This window comes from Astyanax mexicanus, chromosome 5 (genome assembly GCF_023375975.1).
Source record: "Astyanax mexicanus isolate ESR-SI-001 chromosome 5, AstMex3_surface, whole genome shotgun sequence".
In the NCBI taxonomy this organism is placed as follows: Eukaryota; Metazoa; Chordata; class Actinopteri; order Characiformes; family Acestrorhamphidae; genus Astyanax; species Astyanax mexicanus.
The window spans coordinates 16,083,917-16,110,124 of NC_064412.1; the positions used below are offsets into that span (position 1 = coordinate 16,083,917).

The 26,208-nt window shown below is 39.7% G+C and overlaps 1 protein-coding gene across 1 annotated transcript; it reads right to left on the minus strand.

The window, feature by feature from the left end:
* Positions 1 to 889: 889 nt before the first annotated feature.
* Positions 890 to 25,467, minus strand: fkbp5 (FKBP prolyl isomerase 5). Its single transcript, XM_049479644.1, has 11 exons — positions 25,279 to 25,467; positions 18,801 to 18,933; positions 17,473 to 17,617; positions 14,519 to 14,661; positions 14,304 to 14,418; positions 13,882 to 14,038; positions 13,607 to 13,697; positions 12,989 to 13,072; positions 11,751 to 11,936; positions 9,725 to 9,964; positions 890 to 2,644 (listed from the first exon to the last, which is right to left on the minus strand). The coding sequence occupies exons 1-11, from the start codon at positions 25,371 to 25,373 to the stop codon at positions 2,552 to 2,554; spliced, it is 1,482 nt and encodes a 493-aa protein (XP_049335601.1). The 5' UTR covers positions 25,374 to 25,467; the 3' UTR covers positions 890 to 2,551.
* Between the last annotated feature and the right edge of the window lie 741 nt (positions 25,468 to 26,208).

Below are 26,208 nucleotides of genomic sequence, written 5' to 3' on the forward strand. Positions count from 1 at the left end.
AGTACTTTTACTTGCAAGAAAAAATGGTGGGTTCAGATGAAAGGTGCTATCTTCTGAACTGTGTATCAGATCCAGATGTAAAAACCTAGGAAGAAAAGCTTAATAGATTTATAATCATCTTTTAGTGTTAAAACCCTCCCCCCCCCCCCTATAGCCAAAAACCCTCACAATTACTTTTAAGGGAATGTACATATATCATTGTTAAGTTTTTATATACAATTATTTGTGATTTATAGTGCAATATGTATAATCAAATGATTTATTATAAATAGTTATAAAATATTTATTATAATCAAAATAATATTAAAATATATGCTCTTATACTCAAAGAAAGAGTTGTATAAGCTGAGATCATTAAATTATACAGGAGATAAATAGCAAATAGAAATGCAAAATGTGTCATGTTCACAAGAACTGAAGATCTATACCAATATTAAGTGATAGTATATGAATTATTATAAATTTATGATCAGCTATAATGAAGTCCTTATTGACCAAGAACACAAAACAAGTTGAAATGAGCAGTTGATTTAAACATTTAAATGTGTGTATAATTTTTAAATAATAATGGTGATAAATTTGATTCAAGTTACTGATACCATTTCTCCTTGTCTCCTGCTGAAGGGCAGGACTGCAGGGCTGCAGAGATTAGTGTTTATTCTCCTCAGTCTAAATTTAACACACTAAAGCTTTAATAATCAGCTGATAATAGATTAAGGTGTTTTATGAGCTACAATGCTGAACTCTGCAGAGCTCTGGTGTTTGGCACTGTAATACCTCTGATGTATTGAAGCATTTTCTAATACATTCCACAGATTTACCTTAAAACTTTTTACACTTGTGGCTCTAGGAATACAGAAAAAGTTCACGACAGATCAGTACCAAAAAATCTTGGTAACTTTTCTTCAGGTTTATTCCTTATTTATTCCTGTGGAATATGGATGTGCTGCCCCCTGCTGACCAAATATCATATTTCCCTTTACATTAACAAACATATCAGCATCTTGAGGAATTTACCACGAGAATCTGATGGTGAATGCCCTTGTTGTGCGTAAATGGTTAAGATATGAGATGTGCAATCCATGTAAACATGCTTGGAAATGTACATGTATGCACTTATCACAAGACAAACGAAGAGGCTATTCAATTGTCTTATTTTTATGTAGTTTTATAATATATAGGCCTGCCTTTTAATGCATTATATTTGTAAACACACAGAGATTTGATAACAAACCAATGCAAAATAATGTCCGTCATTTTGATAATCTCAACTGTCTGAAATGGGAAGAGACTTGGGTATAAAGCACAATGCAAGTTTTTGGAAAGCAACTCAAGTTTGTTTCCTAAAATCTTCACACTGTAACAATCATTTGTTATATAGTAAACTGCAGTGTTCAAAGTGTTCTTTGGTGCAAAGATTTCAGGAAACGATCTGGGATGTTAGGATCTATTATAAACTAGCTCTCAAACTAGTACATTTTCAAATACGTGGTCAAATGACCTCCAGCACAAATGCTTCAAACAGTTCAGATAACAAAAAATATACATATATATATAAAATAAGTAACAGACACTGGATTGGAGTCAAGAACATATCCTGTTTAACAGGTTTAAAGTTAGATTGTTGTTCCTTTAAAATATGTTCCCAAGTCTAGGACACACCCAGTATCCCCTACAGAAGCATGCAAGAGTCTCTTTTTAAATAAATGAGTGTAGGCTTGTGTTTGTAAATGTGCGTATCGTTTTTCATGGACCTGGGTCTGCTTCAAGCTGCACCTCACGCAGGAGATTCCCAAGATGAAGATTTTGAGTACAGCCCAGCCCTTCTGACACTTTCTCCACCCATCGAGGAGTGCTCAAGCCAAAGCTGCAGCATGTCAGCTGTCGGCCATAGTTGCCAGTCTGTGTTCCCATAGGGAAGTTTGCACTTTGTGTTCAACAGTTTTTCAGACAAAAGGGGCAGTACAGTATTTCAGAGTCCAGCTACTCACTGTGGTCACTCGTCTAAGCATCATAACACGTTAAAACTCCCTAAGCCCCCTACACACACCATGCCACTGCAAACATACAAAAGAAACTCTCCCCACCACGTCTGTTGCAACACTAATATTGAAACCCTTCTGCGTCACTAGAGCGTATGTCCTACCACATTATTATTGTATACATACAATACAGTACTAGATTTAATTCTATTTCTGTGACATCATTGAAGTATGTTTGGTAAGTAATACTGTACATCAGATGAATGCCTTATGGGATTGAGGTGATGTGTGATGTGATGTAGGTTGGGAGTTGGATGCCAGTGGTCATGTGGATTGTGTGCATTTGGTTTTTATGTAGGAATGCCGTTTAGGCTTATAGCCTCTTCAGTGTCCATCGCTCTTATTCAGAATCGTTTTCCAATCGTCTCCTTTAGGTCCCGAGCACTCACGTTATGAGGTTAGCAGTGAAGGTGTGAGGGGTATGTGCTTCTCCACACCGCCCTTCACACAGGGTGCACTAGCTTCACCCGATTACAGGCACTGCCTGGTGGGCTGTGGGCCGTGAGCCTTTAGGGGCCATCCTGACTCCGCCGGGGCTTCTTCACAGCCTTATTGTTCTGATCTACTACTCCACTGTCTTTCTTCCTTTTCAATCGGCCAGCCTGCAGGTACATAACCAAAACAAAAAAATAATTTCAAAACCCTGCATACTCTGTTTTAGGTTATTACCTAAAAAGATTGCATAGAATAAAACACATTTTTTATTAGTTTATTTTTCTAATAATGTAAAAATGATTCATATAGCACTAACGTATCACGTGTTTACAATCCCGTCCCAACACATATTTTCACTTCTAAACATGTTCCTAGTCTATATTTATACTCTCCTTTAAAATAGTGTTAGTACAAAAATGTGTGATCACTATTTTAACATATTTTGCATAGCTATAGCATGGAATAGGGGGATATTTATTGATAAATATTATACTATTTGTAATGGGTTGGGGAGCAGTAGCTCTCCAGCCCAGAAGGTTGTAGGACCCAAGTGCAGAGCAGCAGGTCTCAAAGCAGGTAAACCCAAGAAGAAAAAAAATAGAAAAATTGTAATAATAAATAATAAGTATTATATATAAATATATATATATATATATATATATATATATATATATATATATATATATATATATATATATATTTATATTTATTATATATATATATATATTAACAGGATATATAATAATACTATATATATCTATATGTATATATCTATCTAACTATTTATATATATATATATAATTTTTATAATTCAACCCACCCTACGTGGGGATCGAACCCGGGCTGTCGCGGTCACGGCCCAATGCTCTAACCGCTGCACCAGCGAGCGGATTGGGACGCGGCCGCTTTAATCACCTTTAGAAGAGCCGCCGAAGGGGGCGGAGCAACAAAAACGGGCGGAGAATAAAAACGAGAGTAAAACAAAACAAACCCGAAAACGGGCGGACAAACACAAAATGGCGCCCAGCGCGAGTGAGGGGGAAACCGAGGATCGCCTGGGAAGCGAGGCTGCCCCTTATTTTCGGGGAGATAAAAGGAACAACTTCCCAACTAAAACAAAGGTAGGACAATTGGTGCTTGTGGGGGAACTGCGGTTCCACCGGGGGGGGGGAAGAAGGGGGAACCGCGAGGAGTCAAACAAAGAGGGCAGCCACGTCAGCGCGCTGCAGCTGCTACACACACACACACACACAGACTCGAGAGGAGAACGGTGGAGCTCACTGCTCTACACAACCCCACCAAACTCGAAAGAAAAAAGGGACAGAAGAAAATACTTTTGCGGGAGAGGCACGCCAGAGATGCTGATCAATGCTCTCTCCAAAGGGAAAGGCAGTAAACCGGCTGTTGCCGTAGATAGAGCAGGGAGGAAAAGAAAGAGCCGAGGCTCACTTGAGAAACCGGCATAGATTCGCTCTGATAGCATCAAAGATCCAGCGCCGAGTGGCTGGTTGGCGTTGCTTTTAAGGTGTTGATAGCAGGTGTTGGTAATTAGCCTAATTAACCCTCGGCGCTGGTCTGGCGCGCCCTCCGATGCCCTGGATGCCTCGGTTGGCCACCAGCCCTTACAGGACCCCCTCCCCGAGGGGCGGCACCTGACGGCCCCAAACCCGCCGCACGGTCCCGCCGAAAAGCCCTGATCAGTTCTGGGTCCAGGATGTGCCTAGCGGGCACCCAGGACCGCTCCTCCGGCCCGTACCCCTCCCAGTCTACCAGATACTGGAGACCCCCGCGTACCCTTCGGGAGTCCAGTAGCCGGCGGACGGTGTAGGCGGGGGCACCATCAATGGTACGGGGACCCGGAGGAGCAGCAGGACCCACAGAACAGAGGTAGGGCCTAAGGCGGGAGACGTGAAAGGTCGGGTGGATCCTTTTAAGGGCAGGTGGCAGGGCGAGTCGGTATGACACCGGGTTGATTCGGCGAAGGAACTTGAAAGGCCCCAGGTACCTAGGGGCCAGCTTGCACGGGGTACCCCGCAATGGAATATCCTTCGCCGACAGCCAGACCCGTTGGCCGATCCGATAAGAGGGGGCGGGTTGCTGTCTCCTGTCAGCATGCCGTTTTTGGGTCGCCCTGGCAGACAGGAGGGCAGCCCGGGCCCTCCTCCAGGCTCTGCGGCAACGGCGGACCATCTGGTCGGCTGAGGTGACTCCGGTGACCGTCTCCCGTCCGGGGAAAGCAGGCGGAGCATACCCAAACTGGCACTCAAAGGGTGACATCCCTAGAGATGAGTGCCAGAGGGTATTATGGGCATACTCCGCCCACTTTAGCTGTTCGGACCAGGTGGACGGAGCCGAAGAGGCCAGACAGCGGAGGGTACGTTCTAGGTCCTGGTTAACCCTCTCTGTCTGGCCGTTGGACTAGGGGTGGAACCCTGAGGACAAACTGGCTTCTGCCCCCAGCAACCGACAGAAAGCACCCCAGAACCGACTGGTGAAGTGTGCCCCACGGTCCGACACGTGTCAGAAGGCAGTCCGTGGACACGTACCACCTGGTCGAGCACCACTTCGGCTGTCCCCTGCGCGCTCGGGAGCTTGGGCAAGGCTACAAAGCTCCCAGCCTTGGAGAACCTGTCCACTATGACTAGTATCACGGTGTTGCCCCGAGACGGGGGTAGCCCCGTGATAAAATCTAGGGACAGGTGGGACCAGGGACGCAAGGGGACTGCCAGAGGGTGCAGCAGGCCCAAGGGTTTGGTTCTGGGGTCTTTGTTTTTTGCGCATATCGCGCAGGCGGTCACATGTTTGCGCACGTCCTGTTCCATGCGGGGCCACCAGAACTGACGCCGCAGGAGCTCGAAGGTCCGTGTGACCCCTGGATGCGCAGCTTGGGGTGACGAATGCCCCCAGGTAAGTACCCGTCCCCTGAGGGGAGCGGGTACGAAGAATCGCCTGGAAGAGGGAGGGGCTCCCACTGTCGAGAGAGGGCATCCGGTTTGACATTTTTTGACCCGGGACGATATGACAAGGTAAAGTCAAACCGGGTGAAGAACAGTCCCCATCTGGCCTGGCGTGGGTTCAGGCGCTTGGCCTGCTGAATGTACGCCAGATTTTTATGGTCTGTCCAGACCAGAAAGGGATGTTCTGCCCCCTCCAGCCAGTGCCTCCACTCCTCCAGGGCGAGCTTCACTGCCAGGAGCTCTCGGTCTCCCACATCATACCTCTGCTCCGCAGGGGTTAGCCGGTGGGAGAAGTAGGCGCATGGGTGCAGTTGGCCATCCGGTCCCGCCCCCTGGGACAAGACCGCACCCACGCCTACTTCCGATGCGTCCACCTCCACGACAAACGGGAGTCCGGGGTCAGGCAGCCGTAGAACCGGAGCCCTGGTCAGTAGATGCTTGATAGCATCGAACGCTTCCTGGGCTTCTGTGGACCAGCTGAACCGCCCTGACGTCTTCCTCGTCAGAGCGGTTAGCGGGGCGGACACAGTGCTGAAATTCCTGACGAACCTTCGGAAGAAGTTAGCGAAGCCCAGAAAGCGTTGGACTAGGCGCACAGATGTGGGCCGGGGCCAGTTCTCGACTGCCTTGACCTTGGTGGGGTCCATGCGCAGGGTGTTATGGGACACCACAAAGCCCAAAAACGAGATGGACTGCGCATGGAACTCGGACTTCTCCAGTTTGACGTAGAGGTGGTTCTCCAGGAGTAGTTGGAGAACCCGTCGGACATGGGTAACGTGTTCATCTGCCGAGCGACTGTATATAAGAATGTCGTCTAGGTAGATGAACACGTACCGGTCCAACGCCTCCCGGAGCACCTCGTTGATATACCCCTGGAAGACTGAGGGGGCGTTCATCAACCCAACCGGCATAACCAGGTATTCATAGTGCCCGGACGGGGTGATGAACGCTGTCTTCCATTCGTCACCCGCCTTTATCCTAACCAGGTTGTAGGCACTGCGCAGGTCCAGTTTGGTAAAAATGGTAGCCTGCTGCAGTGCCTCAAAGGCGGATGACATCAGGGGTAGGGGGTAATGGTTCTTTACCGTTATTTTGTTGAGACCCCGATAGTCTATGCAGGGCCTCAACCCGCCATCCTTCTTGCCCACAAAAAAGAACCCGGCACCAGCTGGGGAGGAAGAAGGTCGGATGAATCCCAGGGCGAGGGCCTCCTGAATGTACTCCTCCATTGCCCGGCGCTCAGGGCCAGAGAGAGAAAACAACCTTCCCCTGGGAGGACTAGTCCCAGGGAGAAGGTCAATGGCCATGTCACAGGGGCGGTGGGGGGGCAGGATTTGGGCCTTTTGCTTACTAAAGACCTCTCGGAGGTCCAGGTAGTCAGAGGGTACCCGGGAAAGGTCAGGACCCCCGGGATCAGGATCCACACCCTGAAAAGCCCTGGGAGGTTTGAGGCAGGACGATCGACAAGCGGGCCCCCATGTTACCACCGACCGAGACAGCCAGTCAACATGGGGGTTATGTCTCTGGAGCCAAGGGAATCCCAAAATCAGCTGCAAGTCAGGAGCACAGATGACGTACAGCGTGATCTGCTCAGAATGTAACCCGACTCGCAGCGTGACAGGGCGTGTTTGGTGGGTCACCTCCCCTGGCTCCAGGGAGCGCCCGTCGATTGCTGCTATTGGTAAAGGTGCCCTTAGGGGAACCAGCGGCAAGCCTCCTGGCCAAGGCTGCGTCTAGGAAGTTGCCTGCCGCTCCTGAGTCCAGAAAAGCTGGTATGCGAACCTCAGACTGCCCACACCCCAGTGTGGCATTCAGGAACACTCCCGTAGTGTGAGGGGACCCTGGCCGGTCCGTTAAGGGACCCTCCTCCCCTAACGGACGTTGGCGTTTAATGCCAGCTCGGGACAGGAGGCACGCTGGTGCCCTGGAACCCCGCAGTAGAGGCACCTCCCTTCACGCATGCGTGCCTCGCGCTCTTGACGGGGAAGGCGAGTGTGCCCCAACTGCATGGGCTGGACCCCGTGGTCAGTTGGGCCTTCAGTGGCCCCTGATGGCCCACTACCTGAGAAGTGGCCACGGGGCCCCTGGGGGATGGTACCTGAGCCCCGCACCCTGCGCCTCTCCCTCAAGCGGTTGTCCAGCCTCTGGGTGAGCTCAATGAGGTCATCAAGCGATGCTGGAGTGTCACGATGAGCAAGCTCATCCTTGAGTTCCTCATTGAGCCCATGGTGGAACGCGCTTGCCAGAGCGCTGGGGTTCCACCCGCTTTCAGCCGAGAGCGTGCGAAATTCTATGGGGTACTCTGACACCGACCTCCTACCCTGTCGTAGGTTCAGGAGGCGGGTCCCTGCCTCCTCTCCTCGGACTGGAAGGTCGAATGTCCGCGTGAGGGCTGCCGCAAACAGTTCAGCGGTAGCGCAGACGTCCGGTTGGTGTTGCCATACAGGGGTGGCCCATGCCAACGCCCTTCCAGAGAGGAGGGAGACAATGTACGCCACTTTGGCACGCTCTGACTGGAAGCGGGACGGCTGCAGCTCGAACGCGAGGGAGCACTGCAAAAGAAACCCCCTGCAGCCTCCTGGCTCCCCCTCATACCGCACTGGGGCTGGTAGTGGGGGCTCCACTCGAGGCCCCACAGAGGGTGCAGCAGCCAGGTGTTCCACCTCAGGCCCAGGCTGGGCTTGCTGTACAGGTAGGGGGGGATTAGGAGCGAGTACAGCAGTCAGGCCCTGCAGCTGGGCCAAGATCTGCTGCAGGACCTGCTCATGTCGCCCTATGACAGCCCCCTGGTTGCCCAGGGCAAGCTTTACCTGCTCGAGATCCGACTGCTCTGCTGGATCCATGTTTGGGCTGGATCTTTCTGTAACGGGTTGGGGAGCAGTAGCTCTCCAGCCCAGAAGGTTGTAGGACCCAAGTGCAGAGCAGCAGATCTCAAAGCAGGTAAACCCAAGAAGAAAAAAAATAGAAAAATTGTAATAATAAATAATAAGTATTATATATAAATATATATATATATATTTATATTTATTATATATATATATATTAACAGGATATATAATAATACTATATATATCTATATGTATATATCTATCTAACTATTTATATATATATATATAATTTTTATAATTCAACCCACCCTACGTGGGGATCGAACCCGGGCTGTCGCGGTCACGGCCCAATGCTCTAACCGCTGCACCAGCGAGCGGATTGGGACGCGGCCGCTTTAATCACCTTTAGAAGAGCCGCCGAAGGGGGCGGAGCAACAAAAACGGGCGGAGAATAAAAACGAGAGTAAAACAAAACAAACCCGAAAACGGGCGGACAAACACAAAATGGCGCCCAGCGCGAGTGAGGGGGAAACCGAGGATCGCCTGGGAAGCGAGGCTGCCCCTTATTTTCGGGGAGATAAAAGGAACAACTTCCCAACTAAAACAAAGGTAGGACAATTGGTGCTTGTGGGGGAACTGCGGTTCCACCGGGGGGGGGGGGGGGGAAGAAGGGGGAACCGCGAGGAGTCAAACAAAGAGGGCAGCCACGTCAGCGCGCTGCAGCTGCTACACACACACACACACAGACTCGAGAGGAGAACGGTGGAGCTCACTGCTCTACACAGCCCCACCAAACTCGAAAGAAAAAAGGGACAGAAGAAAATACTTTTGCGGGAGAGGCACGCCAGAGATGCTGATCAATGCTCTCTCCAAAGGGAAAGGCAGGAAACCGGCTGTTGCCGTAGATAGAGCAGGGAGGAAAAGAAAGAGCCGAGGCTCACTTGAGAAACCGGCATAGATTCGCTCTGATAGCATCAAAGATCCAGCGCCGAGTGGCTGGTTGGCTTTGCTTTTAAGGTGTTGATAGCAGGTGTTGGTAATTAGCCTAATTAACCCTCGGCGCTGGTCTGGCGCGCCCTCCGATGCCCTGGAGGATGCCTCGGTTGGCCACCAGCCCTTACACTATTATTATGATCTACTTGTATGTCAACACTTTTTCACCCCCATTCCTACTTTAAAACAGCTAAAGTTGTACAGGATTAATATATTTTAATACTTCCATACATTTATTAATTGAATTATGATGAAGACATATTAAGGCATGTTCTGTGGGAACGCAGGGGTTCTCAAACTAGTCCTCAAGTGTTTTTGCTTTATTCACCACAATCCTGTGCCTAATGTTCAGTATTCTAACAGTGTGGGCCAGGTGTACTGGGAACTGTGGTTAGAATAAAGCTGAGGTCTGTCAATGAAACCCTAAGAGGCACTTGTGGTAATGTAATACACAGATTGATAGAAGTACCTTGGCATCGTGTTCGGCGAACCTCTGGAACATGTTAGCATAAATTTTCTTATCCTGCTCGTGGTGTTCGCGTATTTTGCGCTGGCAGATGACAATTTGACTCCGGGCAGCACGGTTGGAAGGGTTGACCTGCAGAACCTGCCGAAAGTCCACCAGGGCCAGGCTGAACTCATTCCGCAGTAGCCGAGCCTCCCCCCGTCTGTACAGAGCCTTCTCGTTCTTGGAGTCCAGCTCCATCACCTAACATGAAGAATTAGACTATTAGAACATTATAGTTCAGTCTTCACTGTTCAGTTACACTGTTTGCCCTTTAAAAGATTCTACTTGAGTTCAGGCTTTATGTTTAATTTATACATTGCTTCACCTTAAGCGAGCAGAATAAAAACCTCCTTAGGAAAATCTTTATTTATTAGTAAATTGTGTTCCGAACCACAAACATAATCATTAATGCTTATGTTTTGACAACAAAATTGTCAAATGTCATGTGGCAATGTTTAATTTCTGAATTTTGCCTTTTAAAATTAGATATAGAATGTGAACACTGTTAAAGTCTCAACAAACTGCTATTGATTAAGGAATAATAGAAGCAAGACAGTAAAAACAGAGTCAGTTATATATGAAAGTCTTAGTAACAACCACAGCCATTTATTTAAAAAAGAAAAAAGGACATTTTCATGCAAATATGAAATGCAGAAATCATATAACTCAATAAAACCCAGAGAAAAAAAAGTAACGAAGTAGAATAAAAAAATATCTTTAGAATCTCCAGGATGCAGATCTTTTAATTTACATACCTGTTTAGGGATTTTGTGCAAGCAAGCAATAAAAATGCAATTAGTTAAATAGTTCTGATATTGACATGGACCAGAACCAAGCAGGTTTAACAAAAGGGCATTCTACTGACACGCCTCTGTTTTCTGTGACAGAAGCTTTAAAAACTGCCAGTGCTGCAAGACGGTCCTCAGTACTCATTCTGCTGGACCTCTCAGCTGCCTTTGACACAGTCAATCATGACTTTCTACTTTTAAACATGGGTATCTCCGACAATGCGCTATCATGGAAGACAGAGCTCTTCGATAAGCGCTTACTCTCCTACCACCTCTAACAAACTAACTAATTTTAACCTCATTTCCTGCTCCCCCTTTTTTCATCCTCTATCCCACTATTACCCTTTGGCCTCCTTTATGCCCTGTCAAAAAAAAGGTTTTTGCCTTGGACTTCTTTGTCCTCTATTGCTAAATGTATCATTAATCATTATTTATTTACATTTACATTTACATTTATGGTATTTAGCAGACGCCCTTATCCAGAGCGACTTACAACAGTGCTTCAAAGTTACTTAAGATATCCAAAGCTAGTTTGTAGACTAGGATCAAGAGATACATAGAGCTTAATCATGTTAAGAACCCTAGGAACCTTTTTTTTTTTTTTTTTTTTTTTTTTTTTTTTATTATTATTAGTTTAGGAACTCTTTGAAAAGATGTGTCTTCAGTCGACGTTTGAAGACCGTGAGTGACTCTGCTGTTCTGACATCCAATGGAAGTTCATTCCACCACCTTGGTGCCAGCACAGAGAAGAGTCTTATAAGTCACTTTGGATAAAAGCGTTTGCTTAATGCAATGTTATGTAATGCAATGTAATGTATTGTAATGTATTGATGTGTACATTTGCTGTTTATGGCCACTAGAGGGCGATGTGCACTTTTATTTCTGCCAGACTTATAACAACATTATCCAGTGTGATGTTTAAATGAGTAAGCTAGCTAGTTAGCAAGCATTAGCCATTATGGTGTTAAAAATGAAATGTTTAAAATGCGAATAACCTGAGAAAATAAAATTACAACTAGAAAAGACTTGGAACTGGAACTAGGTGAGAAACTGGAATGTAACGCATGTCACCAGAATACACCTTTTACCTACACCTTTAACCCTAAATTTCAGTAGCTAATTTATAATTACAATACTTAAAAAGGATTTAACTGATGTTTAACAGTAGAGTGTGATAGTAAGTGTGTAGAGTACTGTACCTTGTTGCAGTTCTCTACAGTTTGTGCGTATTCCTGTAAGCGCAGATAGCACAGAGCCAGGTTAAGATAGGCCACCAGCAGGAGGGCGTGGATGGCCTGTTGTTGCTCCTTTCCCAAACCACACTCCATCTCCAGCCAGGTTACGATCCGCTGGTACTGGATGACTGCATGGTAGTACCGTCCAGCCTGAGGAGATACACAGCACACACACAGCAGGTGAGCACACTCTACAGAAAGCCCTTATACACAATAACTAGCCCCCTGTCACAATAACTAGTTTTATTTGGACGGTATATTGTCTAAAAAATAATTGCAATAAACTATATAATAATAATAATAATAATAATAATAATAATATAAAATTGCACTATTTTAAAGAACACTTAACTTTTTAATTATAAAGAATTTACAGAAACTGGAATTTAAATATAAATATTTTTTAAATAAGTTGGCATACCGGCTCATTTACTGTGATGGAATCTACCTGATAAAAAACATAATGGGATAATGGGAATATTGAGATCGGTTAAAATAAATAAAGTCATGTCCACATATTGTATGATAAGATAAAGTGCCATTATCGAGACAGTACTATACCCAAGTATGAGATAGTAAATAGTTATTTTCTAAACTAAGTTACTCAGATTTTCTACCGTAATTCATACAATATTTACCTAATTAACCTATTTATTAAGAAAAGTAAAAAATAAAAAGTAGGGAGCAATAATTTATAGGAAAATAGGAAACAATATTTGCCTTAGATTTGAAAACTAACAATCACATCTTAAAGATGATTATTGTAAATATATAATTTTAGTATATTTTTGTATTTGAATTGCCTTTCAGTCAGTGATGATTAATTACAGATTTGTTTGTTTAATTTTATTATGATATCTTGTTGAAAGAGAAACTCTGTAACTGGCCACACCTGTGTAATGTTTTTAAATAGAATGGCAAAACCCCAATGTGAATAAATGTGAACAATTGCATTTGTTATTTTAGAGGTTGGATTTTTTTTAATGAAAATAAAAACTGAGAAATTACCACTTAGAGTGTTTTTTAGTTCCTCATAGATGCTAAACGTTAAAAAATTGATCCTGCTGTAACAATACTATCTTTTGACCTGAATCATTATTTTACAGATTTAAGCTACTATACAAAAGTCCCAGCTCTACTATAAAACATTTTATTATGAACCATTTTCAGCAAGCAAAAGAGGGAATTATTTGATCTCTGACCTTGAAATACTGGGTTCCTTTCTGTTTGACTTGAACCCCTTTCTCCAGTTTTTCAGTCAAGTCCATTTCCCAGAATTCTTTGGCCTGTGGAAAAAGTGTAAGTTATGTGTCTATTATTTGGTTAACTGTAAACACTAGAGGGAGTGTTTTATTTATTTCTGTTACAAATTCTATTATTTTACACACTGTTACAGCCTAGTGCTGTTGCTTTCTTTAAGCCCTAAAGTGTATTCTACATTTAAAGTAATCCAAAAAAAATCATAATGGTAATATAATAGAATTCTTAAAATTCTTAAAAAAAAAAAACTCGTATTACACACATATATATATATATAATGAGGAAATATTTCAATACATATTTCAATACACATACTTACAAAGAATATATTGCAAACTGGTGCTGTTATTTAAAAAAAAAAACCTTAAGACAAACAATGTATATTTAACGTAATCCAAAAATTAGATATTTGTCATAGATTATTATATCACTCTTAATTAAACTAAACCAAATATAAACCTAGACAATTGAGTTAAATATATAATTAAGTTTAAATAATTAAAGTTAATAATAATAATAATAATAATAATAATAATAATAATAATAATAATAATAATTACCTTATCAAAATCTTTGAGTGTCACTTCATACAGCAGTTCTGCATTTGGTCCAATGCCATATTCTGCCTTGCCTTCTTTTCCAAAGCCATATCTGTAAACAAGAGTATAAGAGTAACACAGTGACACATCAACCTGGTAAGCTTGCAAAGATTTTACTGTATGTTCTTATACAGTATAACCAGTTTTTTTTTTTAAGTTTATTTTAAATAAGTAAATGAATGAAAGAATACAGTACATGAATAAATTTATTAATAACAAATAAATCTTGTATTTACCTGGGTTTTAGATATAAGAGACAGCATTCCCCTTTCTGCATCTTCTCCATGGCACGATCCACCCCTAGTGGAATTCCCTTGTCTTCAGATTCACCCACAACAAAGGTTATGTCCCTCGACTGAAACAAGCGATCACCGCACCGTCCTTCCAAATGAACTTTAGTGTACAGGGAGGGGTAAAGGTAAGAGTGGTAAGAGTACAGTAATAATGTGTTTATTTTAGAAAATATAAAATTAGCTGCATTCAGTATTGCTACCTATTATAGAAATAGTAAACTATAATGTAGGAATGTAATGGAATGATGCTTATATCCACTATATATGCTATTGTGTATATGCTGATGTTTATAGACATGTATAAAATGTCAATCACCTCAATTACAGAAAACTAAAGGGCATCTAAGGAAACTATAGGGACATACCATGAACAGTGGCCCCTTCATTGGGATTGTTGTAGCCTTCACCTTTGACCTTTATTCTCCTCAAGATACCCCCATCCTCTGTGAGCTCTTCCCCTCTAAAGCTCAGCAGCTCTACCTGAGGTGGGAAAATGCCATATATTAACTGACCGCTATAAACATTGCATGATCCATGACCAACTAGCGTCAGAAGAACATTTACTTTTGGTTTATTGTACCTCAAACAGTAGAGTAGAGTTGGGAGGGACCTTTGGGGGGCTTCCAGCAGAGCCGTAAGCATAGTCAGGCTTACAAAGCAGCAGACACACCTCTCCTTTCTGCATAGAGCACACTCCAATATCCCACGCCCTGATCACCTGCCCTGTGGCAAACAGAAGGAACATCATGATCATCTAGTGCTACCTGGCATGTACCAGTTATGGTAATGACATCATAAAAGAGTAATAAATACATGCCTGGCTGCTGCTGTAAACTGTGAGTTTAAATCTTAGAAGTCTAAAGTTAGTATTGTCATATTGATTTAAAAAAATGAAAAGATAATATATAATTACATTTATTGATTGAATTTATAATGTTTATTACCAGGATGCACTTCTGGCTTTTTTTTGTGAAACATAATAAAACATATGAATAAACACAACACAAAAATAAGACCATGTAGAACAATAACCCATCCAGTCTAAATTATATTAAAACATTATATACAGAACAAATATATTATATATTACATTATTATTATATTTCAATTATAGATATATTAAAATATACACTATCAACAACCTTTGTTTAATGAGCCATTAATTATATTTAATTAACAAAAATAAATAATATATAAAATAAATATTTGATACACTTATATAGAAATCATTAGTGAAGTGGGAAAATTCTATGTTGAACTGTACTATAAACAGACAAGACAGACAAATAAATATTTTGTAGGACACTACAAATCCATGTGAAAGTTATTTAGTTATTATATATTATATTATACAAATAATAGTGTAATTGTAATTTGTTGGAATAGAACACCCACTCCCAGCCTTCCATATTATTTACAGATGTTCAAATTATGAACACATGTAGCAGAACACAGTTGATTATCTGTTTCAATTTTACATAATTACAAAAAAAAAACAAATATTTTTACTTTTTCTCATGTATACTTGTAATAAATGAAAAATGCTATTTCTCAAATTTGGTCATTTACATTGAAATATAATAAAAAAAAGTTTATTTAATTACTCTTCTGCTTGCTTACACCTCTCACCTATAAGCAATAGCTTTATGTTTCAGAGCAAATAAAGCATAATAAAAAATGGAATATATATAATAACTTAATAACAGAAAATATATATGAATACATGTGCCTCGATGGACCTAGGTGATTTAAGATTTATTGTTGTAAAAAAAAAAAACTAAGAATTTGAAGACATTGGAAAACAAACAAAAAAAATAATAATTTAAATGTAATTAACTTGTTAGTCATTTTATACCCATTCATCATGAGATGTGCTCACAATAAAGAGCTGACAAAAACAAATTAGGAAGGGATAAAAAGAAAAAGCCTCAGGATATGTATAGGTAATATAAGCTTGCTCTTAAACACAAATGGCCGTAATTCAGGGAGGAGCTGGCGGAACAGGTAGAGCATGGCATGTGCCAGCATCTTTAATACAAAATGTTCTGCCTACATAAACAAACAGCAGAAGAGGTCATTTATGTCAAAACAGTATTGTGTTACTATGTGACATACAATGACTAATTACGCTGATATAACAGGCATGAGGTAACGTGAGTTTATAACCCAGCCCTGTTGCTCAAGTGGTTCTTTGAGGACATTACATAATTGACTAAATGAATAAAAGAAAAAAGAGAAAAGGACGTCTCATTCTCTTTATAATCTATTATCTTTGCTGAATGAGTTCTTTATCTGCCACAAAAGAACAACCACTTCCTTTTTGGGCAGTTATTTATCAGAAAAAGAGTAGGCTGTGTTATTTAATGGAACACTGTGCTAACTATTTTTTTCTCATTAATAAACTATTTGAATGTAGATTAATATTTACTTTTTTGAGTTTCAGACTCAGTTCCTCATTCTTCAGCCTACACAACAAAATCCCCAGTGTTGCAGTAACACATTTCAGTCTACCTGTAGACCACTGAACTCTGAACTGGGAACTTTCTTTTGTATCTGTATGAGTCAGATGGAAAAAAAATCTCTAGTGTAATTCTTTTATAAAACTCTTTATTACGTAATGTCTTTATGCAGAAGTGGGTAGAACCTTGTTTTTATTTTTATTTATATTTACCCAGGTACTTGTGTACTTATAGCAGTTTAGGGTAGGAGGGAAATTACACTAGATTGTATTGTTATTGCAAGCGGAAAGTTTAGTTTAGTTTTACATTTCCATAAATAAATAAATAATACTAAATTGAAGTTGTATTAGCATATTGTAACATTTTGAATTGTCAAATTAAAAATCATTGTTAGGATTAATTAAGTTAAAATGTTGATTTTATTCAGCATTAATAATGTGTTGATTTATTCAATTACTTATCGCTATTTGGTATAGAAAAATAAAAATTGTTAGTGAAGTAAAACTTGTTTAAATATGTCTGACTGTAATTTAATATATGGAGGACAAAGAAATATTATTGTCATAAAAAATAATTATCATGTCCATCTGATACATTTAAATATTCTATAAGTAATTTAAGTAAGAACACCCACTATATATCCTTCTATATTATATGCAGATGTTCAGATTGAGAACACATGTAGTGAAACAAAGCTGTTTATGAAAAGTCTGTTTAAAACGTACAAAATTACATAACGGTACCAGGGAATTTTTTACTTCTTAGGTACATTTGTAGGGATAGTATCTGCTTTTGTGTGGGTGTGTGTGTGTGTGTGTGTGCAAAGTACTTTGTCTGAATACCCTTCTGTTCTTGCGTGCACATCTCATTTTAAACCAATAACCTTATATTTCAGACCAAAAGATCCCCAACATTTAAAAAAAGAGCATAATAAATGATGATTATTTATGTTTAAATTTTTCATTACAAAACAATTGTTCAAAATCTATGTGAAAAAAATAAACTTTGAGATTACTAAATGTTAAATAGGCAGGTAAGTTGGACTTAAAAATAAAAGACAAAAAAGTCCTAATACCTTTGCCCACATTGAAGACAAACGGCTCTTTTCGGTCGTAGCTGGAGTCAAACTTTTTTCCATTAAGCAGTTTACCAGTGTAATGGACGTACACCCTGTCCCCGATCATAGGCCTCTCCCCTTCTGTACCATGTCGTTTCACAATCTGTGGAGACGCAGTGAGAGCAAGGCCTCATCATCATTATCATACTGTCCACTTTAGTTATATTCCTATACAGATCATACAAATTAACAGAGAAATTTGAGCTCCTCTGGCCAAAGCTTGGAAAGATTTATATGAAGAGAATTTCCATCACTCGATCCACACTGTTTCTTTTAACAAAGCTTTTGTTTAGGGTGACGAAAACATTTTAAGACACAAATGTTTACAAATTTATTAGACTAACCCACATTTTACATGAAAATATTGTTGCTGTCATGCTTAAAATTGGTTATGTTAATTTATGTCAGATTTCACCTTATGATATAATGTGAATCTCTACATTTAATTACAATTTTATGATGATTTGGTCAATAGAAAATGGAGTAATGTATTTTTACATTAAATTATATTAAAAACAGAGTTTTTACTTCTCATTAAATTTTGGATAGCAATCATAAGCAAAATGTAGCACAGAGTCCTGCAAGACCAAACCACCAAATAGGTCTCAACACATGTTTCCATGTTTTATAACAGTAAGCTGACATGCTCAGTAAAAAAGAAAGATTCTTCTGTATTATGTAAATGTGACAAATGTGTGAATTCTAAAAGAAAGAATTTTCATCCCTTTTTTCCACACTTTTTTAAAACTTTTGTCTAACACCTAATATCTGGTATGTCCATTTTTGTCAGATTCTTTTATATAATGTGAATCAGGCAGTTGTTTCTCTAGATTGTATTACATTTTATGATGAATGGACAAATTGAAAAACTCGAAAAAATTACTTGAATGGAATTAAATCCTTTTTTTTCCCGCTGAATTCTATTCTATGTTCTGTATGACAGCAATCATAAGCAAAATGTTTCACAGTGTTCTGCAAGGCCAAATCACGTTTTATTTAAATCTGTTAACAGGTTACATTGCAGTAACAAAATAAAAGTGTCACAGAAAATATGAATTAAACCAATATCAGTACTTGATATAGCAATCAGATAAATGAGTAAACCACAAAGGTTATCAACAATAGTGCTGCTGATAATTCAGACTACACAGGGCCATGCTGTACAAAATCAATCAAATCATTCATGACATTGTAAAATGAGTCATCACTGATTCACAATGAAATATGATATAAATGAAGGACGTATGACAGATGTAGAAACAGAATGAGAACAGAATGTTACTGACCTTACACACTCCCCGGTCCTTGCCTGGAGTGATGTCTATACCCTGTGAGTTAAATAGAGCAGTAGGAGACTGGCTAGCTGACGGCTCCTCCTCAAGTGCAGCCATCTCAGCAGCTACACATGCCCTTGTTCCTCTAAAACAGAAACACACACACACACTTATTTTAGAAATGTGAGATGCAGCATTGCTACACAAATATTATATAAAATATTATGTGAGACAACATTTAATTAAAAATGTCTTTGTAATGTAGTGAAAAATGTGTTTAGTCCATTTATCTTAACAGTTCAGCCCAGCGGACGAGTTCAAGTCCTAATAAAACCAGCAAAAGTGTCTATTGGATTTCTACACAAATATCAAACTGCATATTTTTAACATGCCTTTCTACAACCGTAATGAAAAGTAAACAGCATAGAGATGTTTGTGTTTACATTATATGTTGTATATGCATGGCTTAGTGTTTCAGGACACACTGAATCTAAATATACACAAAAAAATCCTTTTCAAAATAGCATGAAAATGCAAAGAAGAATGATTAGATTTTATTAAGGATAATCAAAGAAATCTCTGCTGATGAAATTTAAAGCACTCATATACTGAACACACACACTGCATTTTTAGTGTTACACACACTCTGTATCTTAGTATTCAAAATCTTACTTGTACAGGTTAAATCTTAGTATAGGTTTCAGTGATTAAACTATATTTTCTTTTTAGTGATTAAACTAACTTTTGGAAATTGTACAAACTGGATATAGATTTTTCTTTTCTACACTGGATATTTTAGTGCTCGGACCTGTGTGAGCTGGGCTTTTTTGAGTTCCCTTTGTTGTGTTCGGAGATTTTTGTGCACAATTTACTGCTTTTAACTAAACATTTTAGTGTTTTTTTATGCTGTACATTTAGTGTACTGCTCTAAATTAAACAATTTAGTGTTCTACAAGGTCCGTTTTTATTTTCTAGGATGTGTATGTTATATATTGAAAGAAAAAAACTCTATTACAAAAATACATATAGTCTCTAAATGAGCGTAATCCCTGACTAGCCCCTCAATTTTTTAGTGTTTTATGCAGTACAATTTAGTGTTCTAGATTATACAAATTAGTGTCCTAGTCTGTACAATTTAATGTTTTATGCAGTACAATTTAGTGTTCTAGATTATACAAATTAGTGTTCAAGTCTGTACAATATAGTGTTCTAAATTATGCAATTTAGTGTTCTAGTCTGTACAATTTAGCGTTCTAGATTTTACAATTAAGAGTTCTTGAGTGTACAAATTAGTGTTCTAGTCTGTACAATTTAGTGTTTTATGCAGTACAATTTAGTGTTCTAGATTATACAAATTAGTGTTCAAGCCTGTACAATGTAGTGTTCTAGATTATACAATTTAGAGTTCTTGACTCTACAAATTAGTGTTCTAGTCTGTACAATTTAGTGTTCTAGATTATACAAATTAGTGTCCTAGTCTGTACAATTTAGTGTTTTATGCAGTACAATTTAGTGTTCTAGATTATACAAATTAGTGTTCAAGCCTGACTCTACAAATTAGTGTTCTAGTCTGTACAATTTAGTGTTCTAGATTATACAAATTAGTGTCCTAGTCTGTACAATTTAATGTTTTATACAGTACAATATAGTGTTCTAGATTATACAAATTAGTGTTCAAGCCTGACTCTACAAATTAGTGTTCTAGTCTGTACAATTTAGTGTTCTAGATTATACAAATTAGTGTCCTAGTCTGTACAATTTAATGTTTTATACAGTACAATATAGTGTTCTAGATTATACAAATTAGTGTTCAAGTCTGTACAATTTTGTGTTCTAGATTATACAATTTAGAGTTCTTGACTGTACAAATTAGTGTTCTAGTCTGTACAATTTAGAGTTCCTGATTATACAAATTAGGGTTATTAACTGTACAAATTAGTGTCCTAAGCAGTACAGTGTTCTAAGCTGTACAATTTAGTGTTCTAAGCGGTACAATTAGTGTTCTAGACTAAATAAATTGTGTTTTAAGCAGTACACTTAGTGTTCTAAGTGGTATAATTCAGTTTTCTAAGCTGTACAGTGTAAAACTGATTTCTACACTAAAATATCTTGAGCAGCGCAGAGGAACTCTAGTACAGACTCTAGTAGCAACACTGGCTTATATAATTATAACATGTTCTGGTGTAATGGTGAGCATTTGGTTAAAGGTAGCTTATTTTATTGCATGGCAAATTTTCTTGGGTTTCATGTCCTTGGTCATCTATAAATCACATCTATAAACAGATGCAGGAGAGAACGTAGTACACAGCGCTATCTTTAGCAGTTCAGCATGAGGTAATGTTTATTGTATTGTTCCTTCTTTGCATTTGCTAACACTACTATCCCGTTATTGATTTTTTTAAACTTTCAAAATTGTCTCTCTATCAGTACAGTACGTTAGGGACAGGTGCCACAGCATCCCATACTGGGAGTGGGGCATCCCCTCAATTTATGAGAGATTTTACAGCTTCCTGTTCGGCTTTGTGTTTATAACATCCTTAAAATAGAAGTAATGAACGCAACTGTGTAGACATCAGTACCTTCTGTACCTGCCACTCAGCAGCACACAACACAAAAAAAGCTACTAGCATCTTCTAGCTGTGATGTTCAAACAACCAAGCAGTGTTTAATCACTTAAGTTCTGGTTTCACAGTTCTTAAAATATCCACATGTGTACACACACACACACACACACACAAACACAAACACACAGGAGCGCACACACACGCATGCACACACAACAGAAGCCCAGCCACAACATCTTCACAATCTAATTTTCAACAACATTTCTCAGAATTCCCCAGACATACAATTATTTGTCTGTGTGTGTGTGTTTGAGAAAAGGAGACAGAGGGAGAGAGATTAAGAGTGAATGAGTGAGTGTCCCAGTGTGTTCGTCTGTGTTGTTTATCAACTGTTTATTACGGAGCAAGGCTCCTGGATGTGCGCTTATCCATAGGCACCTTGCAATCTGTCTGTGTGTGTGCGTATGTGTAACAGAGAAAGCGCGTGTGTGTTTTTCTGTCTCTGCAAGGGGAGGAGGCATGTGTGTGTGTGAGTGTACACTAAAGCTCATGAGTGTGTGCTGGGGAACACTATGTTCCCTCCATTCACAGTTCCTGGCACAATCTGATGGCGTATACCAAATTTCAGCTTCACACTGGAGCTCCAAGACCACTCTCTGTCATTTCACTTCCGACTGTTAAACCAAACAAGCTCATCAATCAGACCCATTTAAATCATCCTTTAAAAAAACGCACAAAATTATATGTGGAAACTTCACAGTTCACACCACCTTGCACCCTGGTCACTGGTCATCTTCTAGAAGATCATTACAATAGGTAGTTTCATTAAAAAGCGTTCTTAAAATAGCTCAGCATCAATTAGCAAAAATGTTCTCCACAGTGCCAAAAAAGGTTCTACAGCTTTAATGATAGCAGAATCAATCAGATGATACATAGAAGCATTTCTCATCAAAGACAATAATCATTTAAGTATTTGGATCAGATCTTTGAGCACATTTCACTGCCTTCCTAAACAACTCTAAAAAAACACTTATTTTATTTAAATCTCAACATAAAATGATTTTATCAGAGATTTCATCAATACATCTGTATAACCTTATCTCTTCATGCTCCGGTAAAACAAGATCTTATCTTCAGGCTGTGAGTTTTCTGAGTGGTAAAGCAACACAGAAACATTTCAACCTAGTAGGTTCGATCAGAAGAGAGAGGTTAACCTATTACACCACCAAACCATGAGACATCTCTGATCTCAGATTTCTATTTCCCAAGACTATCTTGTCGCTGTCCACTGAAAAACAATCTCTATCTCTAAAACAGCAACTTTACAGTTTATTAAATTTCAATGGAAGTCAATGCAAAAAGAGTTAATTTCATGCAACTTTGGATCATTAATATTGGTCTATTCATCAAGAAATTTTGACGCAGTGAAAAGATTAGTGTGTTTAAATGATGTAGTAAACTAAAAATCAACTAAATTAGAGATATTTGTTTTTTATTGGACAGTGATGATCACTGGTCACTGCCCTAAAATGATCTATCAACTCAAACAAAAGCCAGCAGCGTAATTGGTGCTGTAATTATGTCCATCCACGATGCTGTTTGGGGGCTAATTAGGTTGAACGGTTTAAATCCGCAGATTGAGTGAAGATGAGTGTCTCGTGAGTATTACGTCTAGGGACTGACCAGAGAGATGTAGGAACAAAAACACATCAGAGAAGAGAACATTCAGTCCAGTCCTGCAAGATACACACTATGACTCAAGGCTCTTGCTCAAAAGAACTTAATGTTTATCCGCACACACAGACGCACACGCATGCACACACACATAGAGGAAATAAAGCAAAAACATGTACCATGATATATGTGGAAACACCCCATTCATACATATGTTTAACTGATAACAATGACAGCAAAATACAATTCAAACCACATGGAAATGAAGATACACACTCATATGAAAGTACTGAGCTTTAACTCAGACGTGGCCACTGTGCTCTCTGGACGTGACGCATGATGATTTTGAATACAGCATTATATGTTAGCTTCTCAATTATGTACCTAAAATTTAAGCTGATAAATCTTCAATTAACACTCATCAATTAAAAAATCACATGGTCTTGCATAACCAGTGAGCATTGGTTTTTTTTTTTTTTTTTTTTTTTTTAAATAGCTTTTAGTGTGTGTGGTGGTGATTGATTAGCGAATATGCAAAGAAAAAATATCAGTCTTAGCATTGACTTCTGTCTTTTTATGTAGTATATAAATTTAAATATTTGCTCTGTGAATGGATTAGCAGTATTAACATTTAAGGAGCTGAATTCAGGTCTACAGTATCTGGTCCTGGGAAAAAATGATTAAATATTTGCAATATATTCTAATTAAATATATATAAATTAAGTAATATATGTATTATATAACAGAGTATATCATTAGAGGTTACATTTTCTCATATACATATACCTAATGGCTATTTTTTCAATATATATTCCTCACACCTAATAGCTTCTCTCACTGCTGTAAGCACAATTACCAATTACTTTCTGGAAATCTGTGTTAACCTACATGAGCAAGTCTTATACAGGTCATTGCATCTTTACATGATTCTTCATTAGATAATTGAATTAGACCTCAGCTCTCACTCGTGTGGTTCACTCTCAGCATACGCTCCTCGAACAAAGATGAAGACACATGGCTGTTGACTCATTTCGTCCTCAAACACATCATCTACACCAAGACACAACAGCTTAACAGCAAAACAGCTTAACCTCATACACACCGATACACACAAAATGACACATATGTTCTTCACACATGTGGATCTCTTCTCTCCATTCCACTCCATTTTCATACACATCACTCTTCTTTATATGCCTTCAAACAAAAGGCTCAATTTGTTACGTGTCAAACACAGCATTCCACTGATGTCACTTTACTCTCCGCTTTGTACAAAATGTTCCAAATGAACAGGTATGTCCTGCATGCAAAAAGTGGGGAAATTATCATACGCACACACTTGCATAAGTCTAAGAAAGAAATCCTTGAATGTTGGCCTTCATTGGGAAGACAGATAAGCCAAGGCTAAACAGTAACATTTCAGTCTTTGTTCATAGTAAAGTATCTGGCCTCTCGTATTTACAGAATCCTTCTAACATTACAGCTTATAATTAAATGCTTGGTCCAGACAGTAGGCAACACTTTAGTTTTAATGATGGGGACACTGGGTGAGAGAGTGTGTCTCCACATAAGCCTCTGTACAGAGAGAGAGAGACGGGTTTACTGAGTTGTTTTGAACTCTCTTTCTCTCTCTCCCTCTCATCAGTGTTTAAGAAGATGCCTCAGTCTCCCTCAGTCTCTCAAACTGTACATGTATGTGCAGCTTAAAGCAGGACATGTATGAGCTTCGTGCATGTTTTTAAATTATGTCATACATAAAAAATTATGTGCATAAGTTGGGTTTAAATTGTTCTTTGTTTTGAAAAGTTAGCAGATGACATAAATGACAATGCATTTTCAATAATATACATAACATGTTGGAATTTCTTGCAGTAAGTAGATAGATAAAAGATCATTTTAACTAAAAGACTGATATTTAGTACTGTGTATATATATATATATATATATATATATATATATATATATATATATATATATATATATATATATATATATATATATACATTTTGGCCTTAATATGTTTACATCTACAGATGGATATAGGTTATGTTTAAATAAAGAGAACAGTTAAGTGTACCAACTAGTAATATTTTGTTTTACTTTTTATTTTATAATGATGATATGATTTTTATTTAATGGTTCTAACGTTTTATCCATTACAGTTCAGTCCAGCTTGTGTGTTTACATGATCAGCTGATGGGATGGTGTGGTGGAAGCAGCTAAAGGATGATGAAATTAAGGAAAATACTCACAGTATTTCTCTTTTGTACCCGGGTCCTTTCATGTGTCTCTCCGTGTGTATCCGCATGTAACTTTGGCTGAGTCTTACCGGCGACGAGTGCAACATGTAGCGCGAGCGCTTTAACGGCGATGCGCGTGCTGCTGCTCTGACGCCGCCCTCCCGGCGCGAGAGTACTCAATGTTCCACCGGCACGTTTCGCCGTGGGTCTTTTTTTTTTTCACCTTAACCTCACCCGTATTCCGAGAAGCCACGCCCCCCGGCGCCTGGATTGGTCAGTATTTCACACGCTCGAGCGGTCCACTAACGGGCCAAATTACTGGCCGGTGTTTTTTTCACATTATTATTATTCCAGTCCACGTTCTTTTTTATGTATCTTTTTATTCTTTGCAACCATTGCATTCCTTTTTACTAAGTAAATTAAGTGCGATACTCCCTTTGTGCCCCATTCCAGACTCCTGCTCATGCTTTAATGGAACACAGTGTAATAAAGAAGACGGACTGCACACGCTGATCCCCTTTTTTGGCAGGATTAAGCTTTAAAATACATAAATAATCACGCATTTCTTCTAGAAGCTGTGTCTCAGTGTGTGTGTGCCTCTATTAGCATGGACTACTGACCAATCCCAGCAAATGTGGGCGTGGCCTGTCGGAATATGGGTGGGGTGTAAAACACAACAGCGCTCAGGAGAGCCACATGGAGTAGACTGGGGAAGGGGAGGGGCGACGAGACATGTGGGCGTGGCCGAAAATCCGAGAGGCAGGTCCTGTAAACTCTCCACCACCACAAAAGTAACACAGTGTTCCGGCTGTACTGTAGCTCGCTGTGATGAGAACACAGTGTCCTAGCTCAGACACCCTGACCCGTAACCCGTTACGCGCCGACTCCCGCAGGGAACAGCGTGTTCACGCAGCCTGCTGTGCGCTACGGACACACCGCGAG

What these genes read in the sequence shown, in the direction of transcription:
- fkbp5 (XM_049479644.1), bottom strand. Translation starts at nt 25,373, where the DNA reads ATGTTGCACTCGTCGCCGGTAAGACTCAGCCAAAGTTACATGCGGATA. An exon ending in GGGTACAAAAGAGAAATACT is followed by an intron (nt 18,934 to 25,278) that starts GTGAGTATTTTC and finishes TTTCTGTTTTAG; the next exon opens with AGGAACAAGGGCATGTGTAG. An exon ending in TCGCCGAACACGATGCCAAG is followed by an intron (nt 2,645 to 9,724) that starts GTACTTCTATCA and finishes ATGTACCTGCAG; the next exon opens with GCTGGCCGATTGAAAAGGAA.